Raw genomic sequence first — 17,564 nt, 5'->3', positions numbered from 1 at the left:
CCGTACCCTCCGTTCCTCTGGCTCCGGTCTGCTCCACGTCCCCCGCCCCAACCGCCCTACCATCGGTGGTCGGGCCTTCAGCCTCTCAGCCCCAGGCTCTGGAACTCCATCCCCCAGTGCCTTCGCCGCTTCCTCCCTTTCCTCCTTCAAGGCCGGTCTCAAAACCTTTCTCTTTGACCGAGCCTTCAGCTCCCCTCTCGACTCTCTTCCCCTCCTCGCTCCCTCCCTTCCCTCCCTCACCCTGACCATTTCCCCCCTCCTCGCTCCCTCCCTTCCCTCCCTTCACCCTGACCATTTCCCCCCTCCTCGCTCCCTCCCTTCCCTCCCCTCACCCTGACCATTTCCCCCCTGCTCGGGTCATGACCCAACTGTGCAGCGCCTTGGGACGTCCTCCTGACGTGAAAGGCGCTTTATAAATGGAATCTTGTTGTTGTTGTTGTTGTTGTATTATAAGGCATGTGGAGTAAGGAAACTTGCCCAACATTTCACCCTGCCCTGGAATCGAACCCAGGTCCTCTCGCTTATGAGGCAAGTGCTCTAACCACTGAGCTACAGGACTCAGCAGTACAGTACTGAGCTGTGTACTAAAGATACAAATGGCATTACTTTGGGAATGAAAAGACTGCTTTGAATGCATGAAATAATTAATTAACACAAACATTTATTAGTTTGGTCTGCAGATGATCGACATATTTTATTCCTTTGCAATGTGAGATAAAGACATAAGAAAACATCTGTGCACATATAGCTGATATATGTGCACATGTTTACGTGGCATGTGTCCATTGACCATCAGGATTTCAGGGATAAAATGACAAATTCCCACTGTCAGTACCTTTAGTTAGGGTAAACTCTTTAGCCTTGGTGCAATGTGATTTGACTCCACTAAGTTGTCCTTGGAGATGATGGCTATTCCATAAGGTCACGGCTGCTTCGATCAATCTAGATATGGTACTTAAATGGAAGACACACAACGAGAATTGTGGCAGAGTGCCTGATTGGGGTCAATGTTCACAGATATTCCAGAAACCGTGTGTCACAGTGACTGATGCAACTGCTGCTTGCCCTAAATACTCATGGAAGCAAAATAATAATAAAATAAACACTCTCTATCCAATTTTCTTCAAGGCTGTGAGGTTTCCAAAGGCTCCATGGAAACATGATGTGCATGTTTGAAGGTCACAGGAAATAAATGAATTCAGAAATTGTGGAGACTCTGATAGCACGGGATAGTTGATATATTCTGAATAGTTTGCATCCAACTCTGTCAGCCACCACTCTATGGTAATAAGAAGAACATGCATTTAAAAAGCACCTTTCACTTAACCAAATGTCAGAGTCAAAATGTTTGGCAAATGTAAAGGTGAAACCAAGCAAGGAAATGATAGTTAAAGCTACTCTTGACAGAAACTGACTCTCATGCTTCGAGATGTTTTCACGTTATGGGGTCTACATCAAAGGCAAAGATTATTATTGTTTTTTTTAATTCAGTTTGCCGCAGACAAGACATTAAAAGATTCTTTTTCCCCTTAGAGTAGTGCTTCTATGTAACAGACTTCCAACACAAGTTTCAACTTCTTCAAAATGATAAATCCTAGGAATCTGAATGGGAACAATGCAGGAGCCTAAAGGGCAAGTTTGCGTTAGTGAGAGGAAGAGAGGGTTTGTCTGTGGACGGAAGGAACAAGATGCATAATCTGTAGAAGTAATAATAATAATAATAATAATAAGCCTTGCATTTGATATAGCGCTTTTCACGTTGGGAGGACGTCCCAAAGCGCTTCACAGAAAAACACTGTGAAGTGAATTTACTGTATATTTGAGGGCGAACGCGACAGCCAATTGCGCACAGCAATGTCCCACAAACAGTCGTAGATTGAAAATGACCAATTTTATTATTGTTTTTTGGTTTTTGGAGGGATTATTATTGTAGTGGAGTCCTGTAGCTCAGTGGTTAGAGCACTCGCTTTGCAAGTGAGAGACCTGAGTTCAATTCCAGTCAGGGCGAAACCTTGGGCAAGTTTCCTTACTCCACACAGAGCCTAATAATAATCCCTCCAAAAAAACAAAAATAATAATAAATTGGTCATTTCAATCTACGACTGTTTGTGGGACATTGCTGTGCGCAATTGGCTGCCGCGTTCGCCCACAAATATACAGTCAATTCACTTTACAGTGTGTTCTGTGAAGCGCTTTGGGACGTCCTCCCGACGTGAAAAGCGCTATATCAAATGCAAGGATTATTATTATTATTATTATTATTAGTGGATTTTGTACTTTGCCATGTTGTGCTCCAGACCAGAACTTTTATTTCGCAATCCAACAGCACCATTTGCTGGTAGGAACACAGTATTGCAGAACCATCAACGGTTACTGTACAAAAGTAACAGTTTAAGGCAAGTGATTGATTCACTGTCCTGTGCTTTTCACCAGAATCATAGAATCATAGAATTATACAGCACATAAGGAGGCCATTCAGCCCATTGTGTCTGTGTCGGCTCTTTGAAGACTGGGAATGTTCACAGGGAGTTCCTGGTACCTTCCATCCACCTAGTGAGGCTTCAAACCTATGTATATCAGATGTGAAATGACCAACTAGTGACTATTCTCCAGCTGAAAGCTGAAACTGCGAGAATTACCTGTGGCGATCTCGGTCATACGTTTCCTGCGCCAGATGGATCGGCAGTACTCCAAAATATTGCTCCTGTTAACCCAGGTAGGGTGGTGCTGGCTGGACAAGTAGTGGGAAGTTTACCAATTATGCTGTGCGGTTTCAGTTGGTTAACCCGAGCAATACTCCAATGCACACTATGGGGTCACCAAACCTTGGATCTTGCTAATCTGCACCAAATTTTCTCTGAAAATGGTGTGTCCCTCCAGGGAAAGAGTGTGCTCTCCATTTCAGACACAGGAACATTTCCATGTTTAGGTGACATAGAAATGTGGAACTCTCAGTCTGATTTAGACACTGAGGCAGGGTGATGGTTTTCCTCATGTATCAGGTACCAGGCTGATCAAAAGTTATTGAATGATCTCCCTTTTAAAGATCAAACTGATCCACAGCAAATTCCACAGCAGTGCATGCCAGATTATCCCAATCAATCGTGTAAGAATTTCAAGGATTTTTCTAAAGTCTTTGGGATAGTGGTTTTACACCAAAGCTCTGTTTGTGACTATCTAGTTTCCTCTAAAATCACACCAGCAGTACCTCAACTCACACTCTGGGGTCCCCAAGCCTTTGCGTATACAATACAGAAACAAGTCTTCTGACCCATAAGCGCTCTGGCACAGTATCCTGCATGAGGGACACTATATAAATGGAAGTTGTTGCTGTTGTTGAGTCTCTATCCATTCCTTACTCCCTTCTATTCTCTTCTCCCTCAGACTTTGGCTTTTGCCAACCTAAGTCTAACAACAACAACAAAATTAAATTTAAAGAGCGCCTTTCACGTCGGTAGGACGTCCCATAGTTCTGAAAAGTCAGGTGTCGGGGCCCGAGCATGGGGGAGGGGCGGTGTAGGTGTGAGGGAAGGCAGAGAGGTGGGAGGGAGACCAAAGGTCGAAGAGAAGGGTCTTGACACCGGTCTTGAAGGAGGCAAGGGAGGAAGCGAGGCAAAGGGACAGTGGGATGGAGTTCCAGAATGTGGGGGCTGAAAGCCCGGCCACCGATGGTAGGGCAGGTCAGGCGGGAGACATGAAGCGGGCCAGAGCCCGCTGAATGGAGGGAGCGGGCAGGTTGGTAGGGAGTCAGCAGGTCAGAGCAGTAGGAGGGGGCAATGCCATGGATGGCCTTAAAGGTGAAGATGAGGATCTTGAACTCGATCCTCTGGGGGATGGGGAGCCAGTGAAGTCGGGTGAGGGTGGGAATGATGGGGTCACGGAGCCTGGTGGGTGAGAGTACACGAGCTGCAGAGTTTTGGATGATCTGCAGCTTGTGAAGGGAAGAGTTGGAAAGGCCAATGATGAGGGAGTTCCGTAATCAAGCCTTGATGTGACAAATGCGTGGGTGAGGGTTTCAGCAGCCTGAGGGGTGAGGCAGTGACGGAGTCTGGCAATGTTACAGAGGTGGTGGTAGGTAGTGCTGGTCATGGTGCGGATGTGGGGAAGAAAGGACAGTTCAGGGTCAAACAAGACACCCAGGTTCCTGTCTGGCTTAGTGAGGTTGAGTGTGCAGCTGTGGAGATTGATGTGCCAGCGCCTGAGGTGCGGAGGTGCTGGCACGAGCCAATCAAGAGGGCCTCGGTCTTATTGACGTTGAGTTGGAGAAAGTTGGGCCTCCTCCAGGACTTGTTGTCGAACAGGCAGTTGGTCAGAACGCCAGTAGTCCTGGTGTTCAGGGTGGAGGCAGAGAGGTAGAGTCTAATACTCTTTATTTTGTTGGCAGGCAAACCTTCAGCCACTCTGCCCCCACCCTCTAGAACTCCATCCCGCAGTCTCTCGGCCTCAACCCATCCCTTGCCTCCTTCAAGACCTGTGTCAAGACCCTCCTCTTCGACTGCGCCTTTGAGACCCGACCCACAACTCGAGTTGAAACAGTAATTTCAATGCCTTGAGATGTCCTCCAGACATGAAAGGTGCTATACAAGAGTAATTTTGTTATTAATTCACTATAGACATAGAGACATTTCCATGCCATACACACACATGTGCAACACTCAGTCTAATGCAATGTACCACGATCTGGACACTTTGAAGTTTGAGGAGGGCTCCCTGTGCTCTGTACAATGCAATACACATTTATATTTATATAGCACTTAACACATCGGGAGGATATCTAATGGGGCTGAACAGTCCTGGGTTTGCATCCGAGGTGGTTCTTGGGGCCAGGAGAGGGAAGTGTGGTGAGAGAGTTGAGTGGGGGGAAACATGAGCTAAGGTGCGGTTAACGAGTAAGGTCTTGTAGTAATACTAATCGTTGCATTTGATATTGCGCCTTATCACGTCATTGAGACGTCTCAAAGCGTTTCACACAAAATATTGTCAAGTGGATTGACTGTACTTTGCGGCAAAAACTCTGAGGGAAGGGACGAGGCGAAGGGTCTCCGTAATGGAGCTCCGGAGAGTGGGGACAGAAATGCTGGAAACTCGACCGCTGGTGACTGACTGACTGTACTGTGAATGTCATTCCAGACACAGTGCCATTTCCTTGTACAGGTGCCACACGTACACCTGTGTCAGTGCCTCACATACCCATGTGCAACAACAACAACAACAACAAGATTCCATACATGGAGCGCCTTTCGCGTCGGGAGGACGTCCCAACGTCATGCAGTTACCATACATGTATATGTGTGTGTCATACACATACGTGTAGGTGCCATACATATGTATGTGCAGGTGTGATCCATACATGTGCAGGTACCATATATATACACACACACACACGTGTCAGTCTGAGTGCATACACTGCGGCTAAGGGGTGGCACCCAATGTGCTGCTGGGTGTGATTGACAGCTGTTTCCACCTATCCCGAGCAGGGGCACCGCCCTATGAGTGACGCGCTACCGCCGCGCCAATGGCGAGAGGGGAGGGCGGGACTTCCGTCCGCGGTCTCCCCCGTCACGTGGTCGGCGATGGAGCGGGTGAAGGAATCGGCGGCGGCGGCGACACCGATAGACGGGATCAGTAACCTCCGCATCACCGGCGTCTGGAGCTTCCTGCTGTCGGTGAGTGGCTCTCCGGCCGGCGTGAGAGCCCGAAACAGGCGCCGTTTAAGGGTCGTTTCGGGGGAGAGGAGACGGCTGGGGAGGTGGCGCCGCGGGGCCTCCTGAAGCCGCGCAGGCGGACTGACCGCTGTCAATCAACAGGACCAGTCCCGCCCCGTGAGGGCGATCCGGCCCCGCCCCGTGAGGGCGATCTGGTCCCGCCCCGTGAGGGCGCTCTGGCCCCGCCCCTTGAGGGCGCTGTGTGGAGTGAGATACCTGAGCTATTGGACCTGATCTCCCCAGAGTGGGATTCAATGAACTTACAGTAATAATAATAACAATATCTTTGATGTAATAACAATCACTTGTATTTGATTTAGCGCTTTGAGACCTCTCAGTGACGTCGTGAGGCACCATGTCAAACGCAAGGACTATTATTTATTCGCCCTCCACGCGGGGCAGGGTCTCAGGGCAGTGGCGAAGAGGAAGGTTTTCGGGTGGGACCTGTAAAGGGGGAGAGAGGGGGGGCAAGGCAGACTGTTCCATAGTTTTGGGGTGTAGTGGCTGAAAGCACGACCTCCGTTGGTGGGGCGGTGGGTGCGAGGGATGAGCAGGAGGCAGTCGAGCGGATGTATTGGGGAGTGAGGGAGGTGCCAGGGAGTAAAGAGATTTGAACATGAGTGTGAGGATCTTGAAGTCGATCCATTCAGTGATGGGGAGCCTGTGCAGCCCGGCCAGATCTGGTGAGATGTGGGTGCGGAGATTGGTCTGGGTCAGTGTGCGGGCGGCAGCGTTCTGAATGAGCTGGATTTTTTGAATACAACAATAACAACAACAAAATTACATCTGTAAAGGGCCTTTTCACGTCGGGAGGACGTCCCAAGGCGCTGGACAAACAGAGTTATGGACCCGAGCTGGGGGTCAGGGTCGGGGAGGTTGGAGGGCGGGGGTGGAAACAGTGAGATCGAAAGCACGGTCGAAGAGGAGGGTCTTGAGATGGGTCTTGAAGGTGACAAGGGAGGGGGTGAGGCGGAGAGATGGCGGATGGAGTTCTGGAGGGTGGGGGCAGAGTGGCAGAAGGCCCACCCGCCAATAGTGGAGCTGAGGAGACCGCCGAGGGGTGCGTTTGAGTAATCCAGGCAGCAGCTGACAAACGCATGCGTGAGGGTTTCGGCTACATTTGGCGTAAGGTACGATTGGAGGCGGGGAATGTGCCGGAAGTGGAAGAAAGGGGTCCTGATCAGGAACCGGATGTGGGGAAGGAAGGATAGCTGGGGGTCGAACCGGACACCTAGGTTGTGCATTGGTTCAGTGAGTCTGAGGGAGAGCCCAGGGAGTTCAGATCCACAGGAATGAAGTTGTTGATGGGGGAGCCAAGGAGAATGGCTTCCGTCTCGTCCATATTCAACTGCAGGAAGTTTACAATCATCCAGGACCTGATGTCTGCCAGACAAACTGATAGAACATCAGCTGGAGTTGGTACTGGAGGAGGCAAAGTAGATTTGTGTGTAATTTGTGGAAGTTTATCCCGTGTCTGCAGATGACATTGCCCAGAGGGAGCATATAGATAGGGAAAAGAAGAGGCCAAGGATGGAGCCCTGGGGTACCCCAAGGGGGGCAGGGGCCAGGGGCCAGAGGGGAAACCATTTGCCGAGATAAAATGGAGGTGGTTGGTTAAGTAGGACTTGAACCATGCGAGTGCGGAACCATTAAGATGGAAGAGGAAGGAGAGGCAGTGGGAGGATTCTGAGAGATTAGAGGGATCGAGGGTGGGGTTTTGAGGACGGGTGTGATAACAGCGGTTTTCAGGGGAAGTGGAACAGATCCTAAAGAGAAAGACTGGTTGACCGTGTCGGACAGAGGGGGAAGAGCAGGCGGAGTTGAGTGTCCAGCAGTTGGGTGGGGAGGGGGTCGAGGCACAGGTGGTGAACGTCATCCAGGTGATTGTGGTTGAGAGGGAGAAGGGAGAAATGGGGGCAGAGGAGTGTAAGGAGGGGGGAGTGTCAGGAGCTGTGGCGAAGGGAGAAGGTGGTCTGGGTGAGGTGGAAGGGAACAAGGTGGGGGTGTGGGGGGGGAGAGGACGATGCACCAAACGGATGTTTTCAATCATTGAGGCGAAGAAGTCTAAGACCCCTTCGCATTTGTCGTTTGATGTGAGGATAGTGGGGGCTTGAGGGGGTGCACGGAGGAGGTTATGGACGGTGAAAAACAGCATCGTTTGATTGTTGTTTGCCTCCAGGATGACTTTGGAGTAACAGTCAGTTTTGGCCTGTGAAAGCAAGAGGCGGTAGGTGCAGAAGTACTCGAGCCACAGCTGGTGAATCGTGAGGCCTCATACATGTGCGCAGCAGCTGTATTATAATAATATAATCATCTTAGGTCAGTTTTTTGTAAACAAACGACAAGATTTCACTGCTTTGCTCTTTGGGATTCAGTGATGTGACCCCAAAAGCCGCTGAAACCCTGGTCCATGCCTTTGTGACCTCTCGGCTGGACTATTCAAATGCCCTCCTCGCCGGCCTCCCCTCCACTACCATTCATAAAATCCAGGTCATCCAGAACGCTGCCGCCCACATTCTCACCCGCACCAAACTCCGCTCCCTGATTACTCCAGTCCTTGCCAGACTGCACTGGCTCCCTGTCGCAGAGAGGATCGATCCTCACTCTTGTCTTCAAATCCGTCCACTCCTCTGCACCCCCCCTACCTCTCTGACCTCCTTTCTCCTCACAGCAGTGCCCGTTGCCTTCGCTCCACTGGGTCTGGCCTCCTCCTTGTCCCCCGAATCCTCCGCTCCACCATCGACGGCTGTGCCTTCAGCCACTATACGTGGAGTCCTGTAGCTCAGTGGTTAGAGCACTCGCTTTGCAAGCGAGAGACCTGAGTTCAATTCCAGACAGGGCGAAACCTTGGGCAAGTTTCCTTACTCCACACGCCTAATAATAATCCCTCCAAAACCAAAAACAATAATAAATTGGTCATTTTCAATCTACGACTGTTTGTGGGACATTGCTGTGCGCAATTGGCTGCCGCGTTCGCCCACAAATATACAGTCAATTCACTTTACAGTGTGTTCTGTGAAGCGCTTTGGGATGTCCTGACGTGAAAAGCGCTATATCAAATGCAAGGATTATTATTATTATTATTATGCCCCGAGGCGCTGGAACTCCCTTCCTCACTCCCTTCGCCTCACTCCCTCCCTTCCTATTTTCAGGTCACTGCTGAAGACCTTTCTTTTCGACCGCGCCTTTGGTCACCTTCCCCCACCTCCCCCTGGGTGGCTCCGGGATCCGTTACTGTGAAGCGCTCTGAGATGCCGTCCGGCGTGGAGGGCGCTATATAAATCCAAGTTGTTGTTGTTGTTTTTGTTGTGACTATACATACTAACATAATAACAGGAGAAAAGGAATAGGCGGAAGGCCATTCTGCCCACCAAGCCAGTTCTCCGTCAGTTTATTAGATCCTTTCATCCAATACCCACCTGCTGGATAGAATACCTCTTTATAGCTCTACTGTCCAAGTGTTTGTCATTATCTCTTTTACGCATCCCTATTAATCCCACCTCTGCAGCTTTCTGGGACAGAGCATTCCACATCTTCACACCCCTCTGTGAAGAAATGCTTTCTGTTCTAACAGTCTTAGTTCAGATTTAAAGGCTATTAACACGGGTGCAATTGACATGGGTGTGTTTTGCTTAAATGGGTTTAAATGGGGGCATTTTTGGTGGTGATGAATAATACGATATTCGAAGGGATAACTAGAAAAGGAAGTAGAAGTGTAAATGATGACAGAACGCAAAGTGGAAACATCAACAGTCTTTGCTGGAATGCTGAGAGAAGTCAGGAAAGCAAAACAAAAGCTATAACCGCAATCCTTCAACGTGAGAAAAAAAGAGTCTCCAAAGTAACAACTTTATTCAAGAAAGGACAAAGAATTAGGCTGGTAACCATAGCTCAGTCAGTGTAACATCCAAATTTACATCTATAAAGGTCTTTCACATCAGGAGGATAAATTTATGCAGTGTATTTGGGCTTTTGGTCAAACAGATATTTTAACACATGTGGAAAACCGTCAAAATACAGTCGCTATCTATACTGTACCGCTACAGAATACATAATCACTACACAGTATATCCTATGAAGCGCCTTGAGACGTCCTCCCTACATAAAATGCTATATTATTATTATCATCATCATTAATAGTATCCAAACCAGATAGATGTATACACCACCTACACATGGATATTTCCCTGTCTGGAATGTGTACTCTCTCCCTGGAGGGAGAACACTGCTTACACCGGGAAGCTCGCAGGGAGTTCCTTGTACCTACCATCCACCGAGTGAGGGCTCAAACCCATGGTTGTCGGATGTCGAACGACCAACTAGTGACTATCCTCCTTAGGGGGAGGGGAGGTAACCGCGGTCCTTGGAGCTGAACTGGCAATGAAATGTCGGAATCGAGCCGGCCCGAGCCTGCGGAGCCCACAGTATTCCAGGGCAGACTCTTAAGCGTGGTGATGGCTGGGCTGTCATCAGCAGTGAGTGTAGTGGGATAGTGTGGATCTGTCTGCCTCAGGAACCGGCTACCAGACTGCCAGATACCAACATCCCGTTGCCCAGCAGGTCACCTTGGAGCTTGTTCAGCCCCAAGGGTACAGGATAAATCACTCAGAAAAACGTGGGTTAAGTAGTGACAGCAGTATGGATTTATAAAAGACAAATTGTATTTGACAAAGGTAACAAGAGTGCTTTGAAGCTTGGTATTCTCAGTTTAGTTTGGATACTCTTGGTGAGCATGGCGATGGGTTTCTGCACGTGTCAGACTCCTGGCCGACCAAAAAACCCCGAGTGTACTCATAATTGAAATGCATAAATGCTGCCTGTTTGGGTTTACAAAAAATGTTTGGTATGGTGCCATATTAAGACCCACAATATTAAAGAAAATGTGGCAACAAGGATAAAAATTTGGCTGAAGTACAGAAAACCCATAGCAGGAGTACATGAATGTTTTTCAGACTGGGGTATAAACAATATAAACATATCCCTAGGGATAGTGCTAGAAACCATTGACTTTCTCAATACAGTACATAATTAAGTAATATGGTTACACGCAATTATGTGGTCTCTACAGCATATTTACAGTTAATTTTTGAGTACCACAAGCTCTGTATTTAAAACTTTCATGCAGACGTGACTTGTTTTTCAAATTTAACTATCTCCAGAGCTGAGAGTTAGTTAACACAGTGAGTGAGTGAGACCTGCCATTTGTTCCACAGTTTGCGCACGTAGATCCCACAGCACTTTGCAAAATCTCCCCGACGCGCAAGTTGCTACATAAATGTAAATTGTTGTGGATATTTTAAAGATTAAATTAGTTCTTAAGGCCTTTGTTTATATGTTGCAGGTCGAGTGGTCTGAGCCATGGCTGATAGGGCTAATAGCCTTTCATGCCCTTTGCTTTCTACTAGCCTTAGTTACAATCCGATTCTACAGACTCCAGATTGCCCATTTCCTTTTTATGGGTAAGTTGGACTTTTCTTTGGTTAACCGAGGACCGGACACGCGTGGAAACCCGTTCAGCATGTTGGACACTCAAACTAAACTACTGAGACTTCCACAAATGTATGGTTTCTGCTTGTCTAGTATAGGTGTCAGTTTAACTCAGTTGGTAGTACTATTGTCTCCGAGTCAGAAAGTTGTAGGTTCAAGTCCCACATTGAGATTTTGAACTAAAAGTCTAGGCTAACACTAGACTGGAGATGCAGCACTGCATTGTCGGAGGTGTTGTCCTTTGGCGAGACATTAACCTCAGGTCCCATCTGTCTGTTCAGGTGACTGTTAAAGATCCCATGGCACTATTTGAAAAGAGAAGGGAGTTTCTTACGATGTCCAGACCAACAATCCTCCAGATAAAATTGGTCACTTTCTTCATAGCTGTTTGTGGCTGCCTCATTTGCCTACGAATATATGCAGTGGCTGCACACAGTAAATCTTGTGATTTAAGAGACGGGAATAGAGGGGTATTGGCGAATGGATTAGCAAGGAGGGCAAAGACTCATTTGGAGTACAGAGCATGGTCTAATTGGTTCGAGTGGCCTTTTTTCTGAGCTATAACATTCAACTTCAAGATCCTCTCACTCGTCTACAACTCACCTTCATGCCCTGGAACCTCCCTCCCTTTCTAATCTCCTCTCTACCCACTACACTACTCGCTGCCTCAACTCGACTGGCTCTGGCCTCCTGCTTGTCTCTCGTCCCCTCCGCTCCACCATCAGCAGCCGAGCTTTCAGCCACTTCACCCTGAAGTTTTGGAACTCTCTCCCTCAATCTTGCCCCTTCCCCTCTTTTTAGATCACGACCGTGCTTACAATAGCCTCCTCCCTCACCCCGGCTCTGCGTCAGTGACACTATGAAGTGCTCCAAGACATTGCCTTGCGTGAAGAGCGCTATATAAATGCAAGTTATATACTGTAAAGGGCAATGACTGTATTTTGTTGACTGCCTGGGCAGCCATTAGCACTATATAGATTTGCGATGACCTCACCGACTTCTCTTTTCGGAGCCAATTCAGCTGTGTTTATCTTTCCCCCGGGAAAACACTTTTGACATTTTATTCATTTTATTGTCTTCAAAAATACTGTCTAGCCCTGGTGGGATTTAAACTCAAAAAACTTGGTTCCAAGCCGAGTGCTCACTTGCTGGGCGTCCAAATGATATCCACAATTTTACAAAATAAATGATGGATGTGCCGATAAAATAAGCATTTTATTCTCCACTCAGGTGGAGTGGACAGAAAGTCTGTAGATGTATTTAGGGCTTGTACTGCCCAAATAAACTTTATGAACATGACCGATGTGCTTGGTTTTGTGATCTTGCAGTACTATTTTGTTGCCACTGGAGGACACTGCTATGCTGCATTCTACAGCTGGTTATTAATGTCCACTTACTGTATTGGCACAAACATGTGACATGCAAACCATTGGCATTCCTGCACTTTTATGTCATTTTACCCTATTCCTGTGATTGATTAAGAAAAATCATCCTAACAAGGCTGTGAAGCGTCCCATAGAGTTTGAGAATGCAGTTTTCCCCGCTGTCTCACATTCTTCGGCAACATCCAGACTAATTCTGTTAATCTGACTCCATTCCCTTAAAATGTCACATTTTGTGCCTCCTCTTCTCCAACTTTCAGCCACCACTGTAATACAAAATACTGCATTTTGGAAGTAAGAGTAGGAAACACATGTACTCCATGGATGGGATAGAAGTTGCCAAGGGGGAAGCTGAGAAAGATCCAGGGGTGTGAGTTGACTCATTGCTAGTTGTGTCAAAACGGTATGAGAGAACAATAAATAAGACAAACAGGATGCTGGGCTATTTTGTTAAATAATTGAATTCAGATTCCTAGAAGTCATACTCAAGGCTGCATATTTTGCTGGTTATAACATGATTGGGTGTTGTTGCTGTTTTCTTGATTTATGTCAATAAAACTTTGTATTTGTTCATAAACGTGAAGCTATCACAGAAATTTATAGACATTTTTCAGCTGTGTGTACACTTTATTTTCTTTGGTTGCTGTAGAAGTGATGTTTGCTAATATTCTTCCCCAGCCTAGGAACTGCATTTTGGCTCAGCTCAGTGACAGCTGCCTGGTTACAGTGACTAATAGCCCCCTATCTGTCTATCATCGAGCTCTTTGCTCCTCCTCAATCTCTGTTACATTTGACACTGCCGACCATTCCTTGAATTCTATCCCAGAGTCTCTCCACCTTGCCTTTTCCCTCTCTATTCCCTCTCTTCCCTCCCCCCCCCCAGGTCAGGGTCCCAGTCAATTGTGTGAAGTGCTTTGAGATGTCTTCCCGACATGAAAGGGGTTGTATAAATAGACAGTGGTGTGGTTGAATTGGACCTAGAGATAACAGGGAGCTGGGGAGAGCTAGCTAACTAGTCTGGCTGCCCACTTCAACAAACTGAGCTATTGTGTAATACATAACCATTTTGTTTGACTCCCATCTACGAGCCTTGACCAAAATCACCGGGGAATTTGGCTGCTTGTGTCCCTATCAAATCCATTCCACAGCTCAAACCGTCCCTCAAGACATGAATCATTTTGTCACCTCAAGGCTAGACTTCTCCCATGCTCCACTTGTTGACCTCCCAAGCTTCACTTTGCACAGGTTTCAACTCACCATAAATCTGCAGCCCATTTTCTCTTCCACATTGTACACCTGTCCTTCCTAGGCTTCAGTGGATTATGCTGATCTTCAAAACCCTTCCTGGTTCATCTAACCATCAGTGACCAACAGCTCAGCCGCTATGGGTCCCATTCCCTATAACTCCCCAAATCCCTCTCCCTACGTTAACTGTCCTAAAAATCTACATTTTTATGTGATTTCCCCACACCTTCTCTTCTCCAGTGTGAACATTTCTAGCTTCTGTAGCTTATTATTGTAGCTCAACTAGTTGATTACAGTTATAAATGTGAATGCTTTTCACTGTATGCAATATGTCCTTCCAGTACTACTGCAAAGTGGATGAATGTTGTACGGAGATTATTTGGATTAAAATGGCAGTTAATTGGTGAGAACAACAAGTTGGTCAAACTGTGAAAGACGCCTGAACTAGTTTAACTTGGCAGCTAAAGTTTACTGTTTCTCTCTCTCTCTCTCTCTCTCTGTTACAGTTGGGCTGATTTGTGGTGCCGAATATATTAATGAAGTGGCAGCGAGGAACTGGAGGTAAAAGCAGTAGGAACTTTTATAGTGTTAGAACTATTAATGTGCAATTCATAGGGCACCATCTTTGCCAGTAATATTGAGTTAACCGCTCGCATTTTGGCAGTTTGAATATCCGCTTAAAAACGTCAATATCAGTTTGTCTCCGCACGAAGCAAAACCAGTGTTTAATCAAGTATTGTATTGATTTGCTGTGGACCCCGGTGTAAAGCTATAGCTGCGTGGGATCAAATGGGTTGAAAGTTTTCAAGCTGCCGATTACAATGAAATGGAAGTACCCCTGGATAGTTACATCTGTATTGTTTCACGAAGGCAGAACGTCAGCGTTCAGCAGTAACATGAGTCCATTCCTTCAGGAGGAGGCGTATGGCACAGGACCAGAGTGACCTCAGATGTACCCCTTTCACTCTTACTGTAAAGATGACAACATTCTTATGGTTATTCTCTTTTCTTCATTACTTTAATTTTGCTTTGTAGACGATTTCACCCTCCTCCTCCTTCCCCCTCCCACCTAATCACCACCCGTTGCCTTCGTTTCTTGTCTTATTTAAAGGATAAGAAACAAGAGTGTATGTCTCCGCAAAGAGATTGTGCACTCCATTTCCAGACAAAGGGAAATTTCTATGCATATGTGGATCTATTGTCTGGGTTGGATACTCGAAACAACAGTTTACATTTATGCAGTGCCTTTAACGTTGTGTTTCAATGTGCTTCACCCAACTGACTGGCAGCCCAGGCTGAGGGGGTGGAGCAAAACATAACACTGGTTTCCATGTGTGTTGGATACCTGTATCTGGAATAATAAGTACATTTCTTTCCTTTTATATATTATGTAATAATACCAGTCTGAAGCGCAGGTTTTACAAACTGAAAGCAAGTAGCGAGTGTTTTCTGTGGTAGGATGTGTTTATGTTATGAGCCACTATCAGATGTCACTCAGTATCTCTGTCTCTAATGTGCCTATTCTGGACTTTCACACTTTTACCACATCTCTTGGCATGTTCTGGTTTCTTTATGGCCTCTTCTATTGTCCTGCAGCCACCTCTTCACTCTGGCTGCAATTACCTCTGAGCTATTACGTTTTAAGTACTTTTAGACTTTAGCTTGATATGAAAGGTGCTGGATCAGATGTACAATTTATTATTATTGATATAATTTTTAATCCTCTCAACTTGAATCTAGTATTTGCTATTACGCGAATGAGCAGGAAATGTTTTCAACTTCCAGTGGAAGTGAATATATAACAGGTTTTATTGTAATGAAAGGAGAGCATTCTAATTTGGAAACATGGATAATTTGTAACCTGTATCTCTTATTGTAGTTTGTTCTTTAAGTTATCAATTATTATTTCTGTTCTTAAAGATCAAAATACCAGTAGGATAACAAAATGCAATGTTAATTTATTTCTGTTGTTTTTTAGCTGACAGCTTAAGCAATTTTGATTTAAAAAAAGTGAAACGTTCAATTTTGTTTTCCAGGTTATATTCCAAGTATCAGTACTTTGATTCCGGTGGGATGTTCATCTCACTCGTGTTCTCCGCCCCACTTCTGCTGAACACAATGATGATTGTGGTATGAATTAATTTCCCAGCTGTTGTTGTTCTGCAAATTACACAAGGAGCTTGCATTGTCCTTTATTTCCACAGTCCAACCTTTTGCTGTTGTCTTCTTAGATCGTGTGGGTGTCCAGGACGTTGGAAGCGATGACAGAACTCAAATCCCTGCAACTGAAGAGGAAAGCAAACAAGGAAAAGGAGAAGAAAACTGCATAACCTGACTGACTTTTCTACAATTTTCTTTTCATCTCTTATGTGCACCATATCTTTTCAAATCATTCCCTCTTGGTGGTGGTGTAGAGATTATGTGTCTTCTTTATATATACATATATATATAAAAGTATGCAATATATGACATAACAGAATAATGTGGGTGTCCATGAGCTTTATGATGCTTGCACCGTAAAGCATCGTAAAGCTCGTGGTCTCATGGAATTGATCAAAGTTTTGCTGGGAGCACATAGAACTGGACACTTTCTGCTGAGGTTCCAAACTCGCAACAACTAATGATTTTGTAGGTGGTGGTTCAGGCTTCAGTACACGCTGCATGTCTTGAGGTGATATATTACCTCTGCTGCAGTGATGGAGAGGGATGTCTTTTACTGCCTGCCTTTTTCAAAAAGCGGTAATAAGGGACTTTGTATTTGGTAGCACACCATTCCCGATAAGCAGCCTCTTCCTTTTTCAGTTCAAGTTCCCACCATTGTTTGGAAGGGGGNTGTTGTGAACTGTAGATTGCCTTCTAAATTCCTTTTTTTGTTTATTGTTTTGCCTTCTGGATTTTATCTGACAAACAGCTGTGAGATTCTCACTCATCCCCAACCACAAAAATAAGAGTTTCTCATTCAGCCTTTCAAGCACTCCGGGATGCTACCCCGTGTGAAGGGCGCTATATAAATGCAAGTTGTTGTTGTCGATACCAGCGATAAAACGCACACTCTTCACCACTTCCTACCTTTTTGTCCAGAGCTGGTTTTAAGATATCATCCTAAAATTATTGGTTTGTGGCACTGAGTTAAGTAGAAACATGTGCGGGGTGAGGGAAGAACAAGAGAGAATTTGTTTCTAGTTTTGATGTTAAGTTAAATTATAATGTTGCTTCACACATCTTTACCTAATTAGAACAGATCTATCCTCTGTCCCTTAACTCATATGTAAAGTACAGTGCTACAGTCATGGGAGATGGAGGTTAGCTGAACGTCTTGTAATATTAGTCTCCATATAGCGGGTATCAAATAAGGCATACAAGTATCTGGAGAGAAGTGAATATCCTACAGATTCCTGAAATCGGTCCCATGCTACTCATAGTCCTCATGTGAATTGACATAAAATGTTATGGAAGCTTGTGCTCACTGTTCGCAATAAAATGAACAGGAATGGGCTCCAGTGTGCTGATTTGTACTATATTTCCAAGTGTAAACCAAAACACTGGCCTGATTCTGATATTTGAGTATAGTTCCATGTGAGAAGAGGGGACAGAGACTAAACCTACTGTAATATTGGAGAAATATTTTGGTATGTGATGTGATAGTTAACACCCGTGATAATTGTCATATCACAGATTCTCCCCCTCTGCTGTAGCTTGTATCAATTTTGTATTCAGCCATTTCACATTGAACTTTTTTGTACAT

General features: G+C 45.9%; 1 protein-coding gene and 1 non-coding gene across 2 annotated transcripts; one reads left to right on the top strand and one right to left on the bottom strand.

Moving 5' to 3' along the window:
* Positions 1-485: 485 nt before the first annotated feature.
* trnam-cau lies at positions 486-559 on the bottom strand. The gene has a single exon. It is a non-coding gene; the product is annotated as a tRNA-Met (tRNA).
* A 4,999-nt stretch (positions 560-5,558) lies between these two features.
* tmem18 (transmembrane protein 18) lies at positions 5,559-17,314 on the top strand. Its single transcript, NM_001292342.1, is given in 5 exon segments — positions 5,559-5,666; positions 11,047-11,164; positions 14,326-14,380; positions 15,856-15,949; positions 16,051-17,314. Coding segments are annotated over 5 exon segments (459 nt in total). The 5' UTR covers positions 5,559-5,573; the 3' UTR covers positions 16,150-17,314.
* The last annotated feature ends 250 nt before the right edge of the window (positions 17,315-17,564 follow it).

This window comes from Callorhinchus milii, unplaced genomic scaffold, assembly GCF_018977255.1.
Source record: "Callorhinchus milii isolate IMCB2004 unplaced genomic scaffold, IMCB_Cmil_1.0 Scaffold3, whole genome shotgun sequence".
NCBI classification, from domain to species: Eukaryota; Metazoa; Chordata; class Chondrichthyes; order Chimaeriformes; family Callorhinchidae; genus Callorhinchus; species Callorhinchus milii.
Note: the sequence above shows the minus strand (reverse complement) of the source record. Positions and strands in the feature narration are given on the sequence as shown.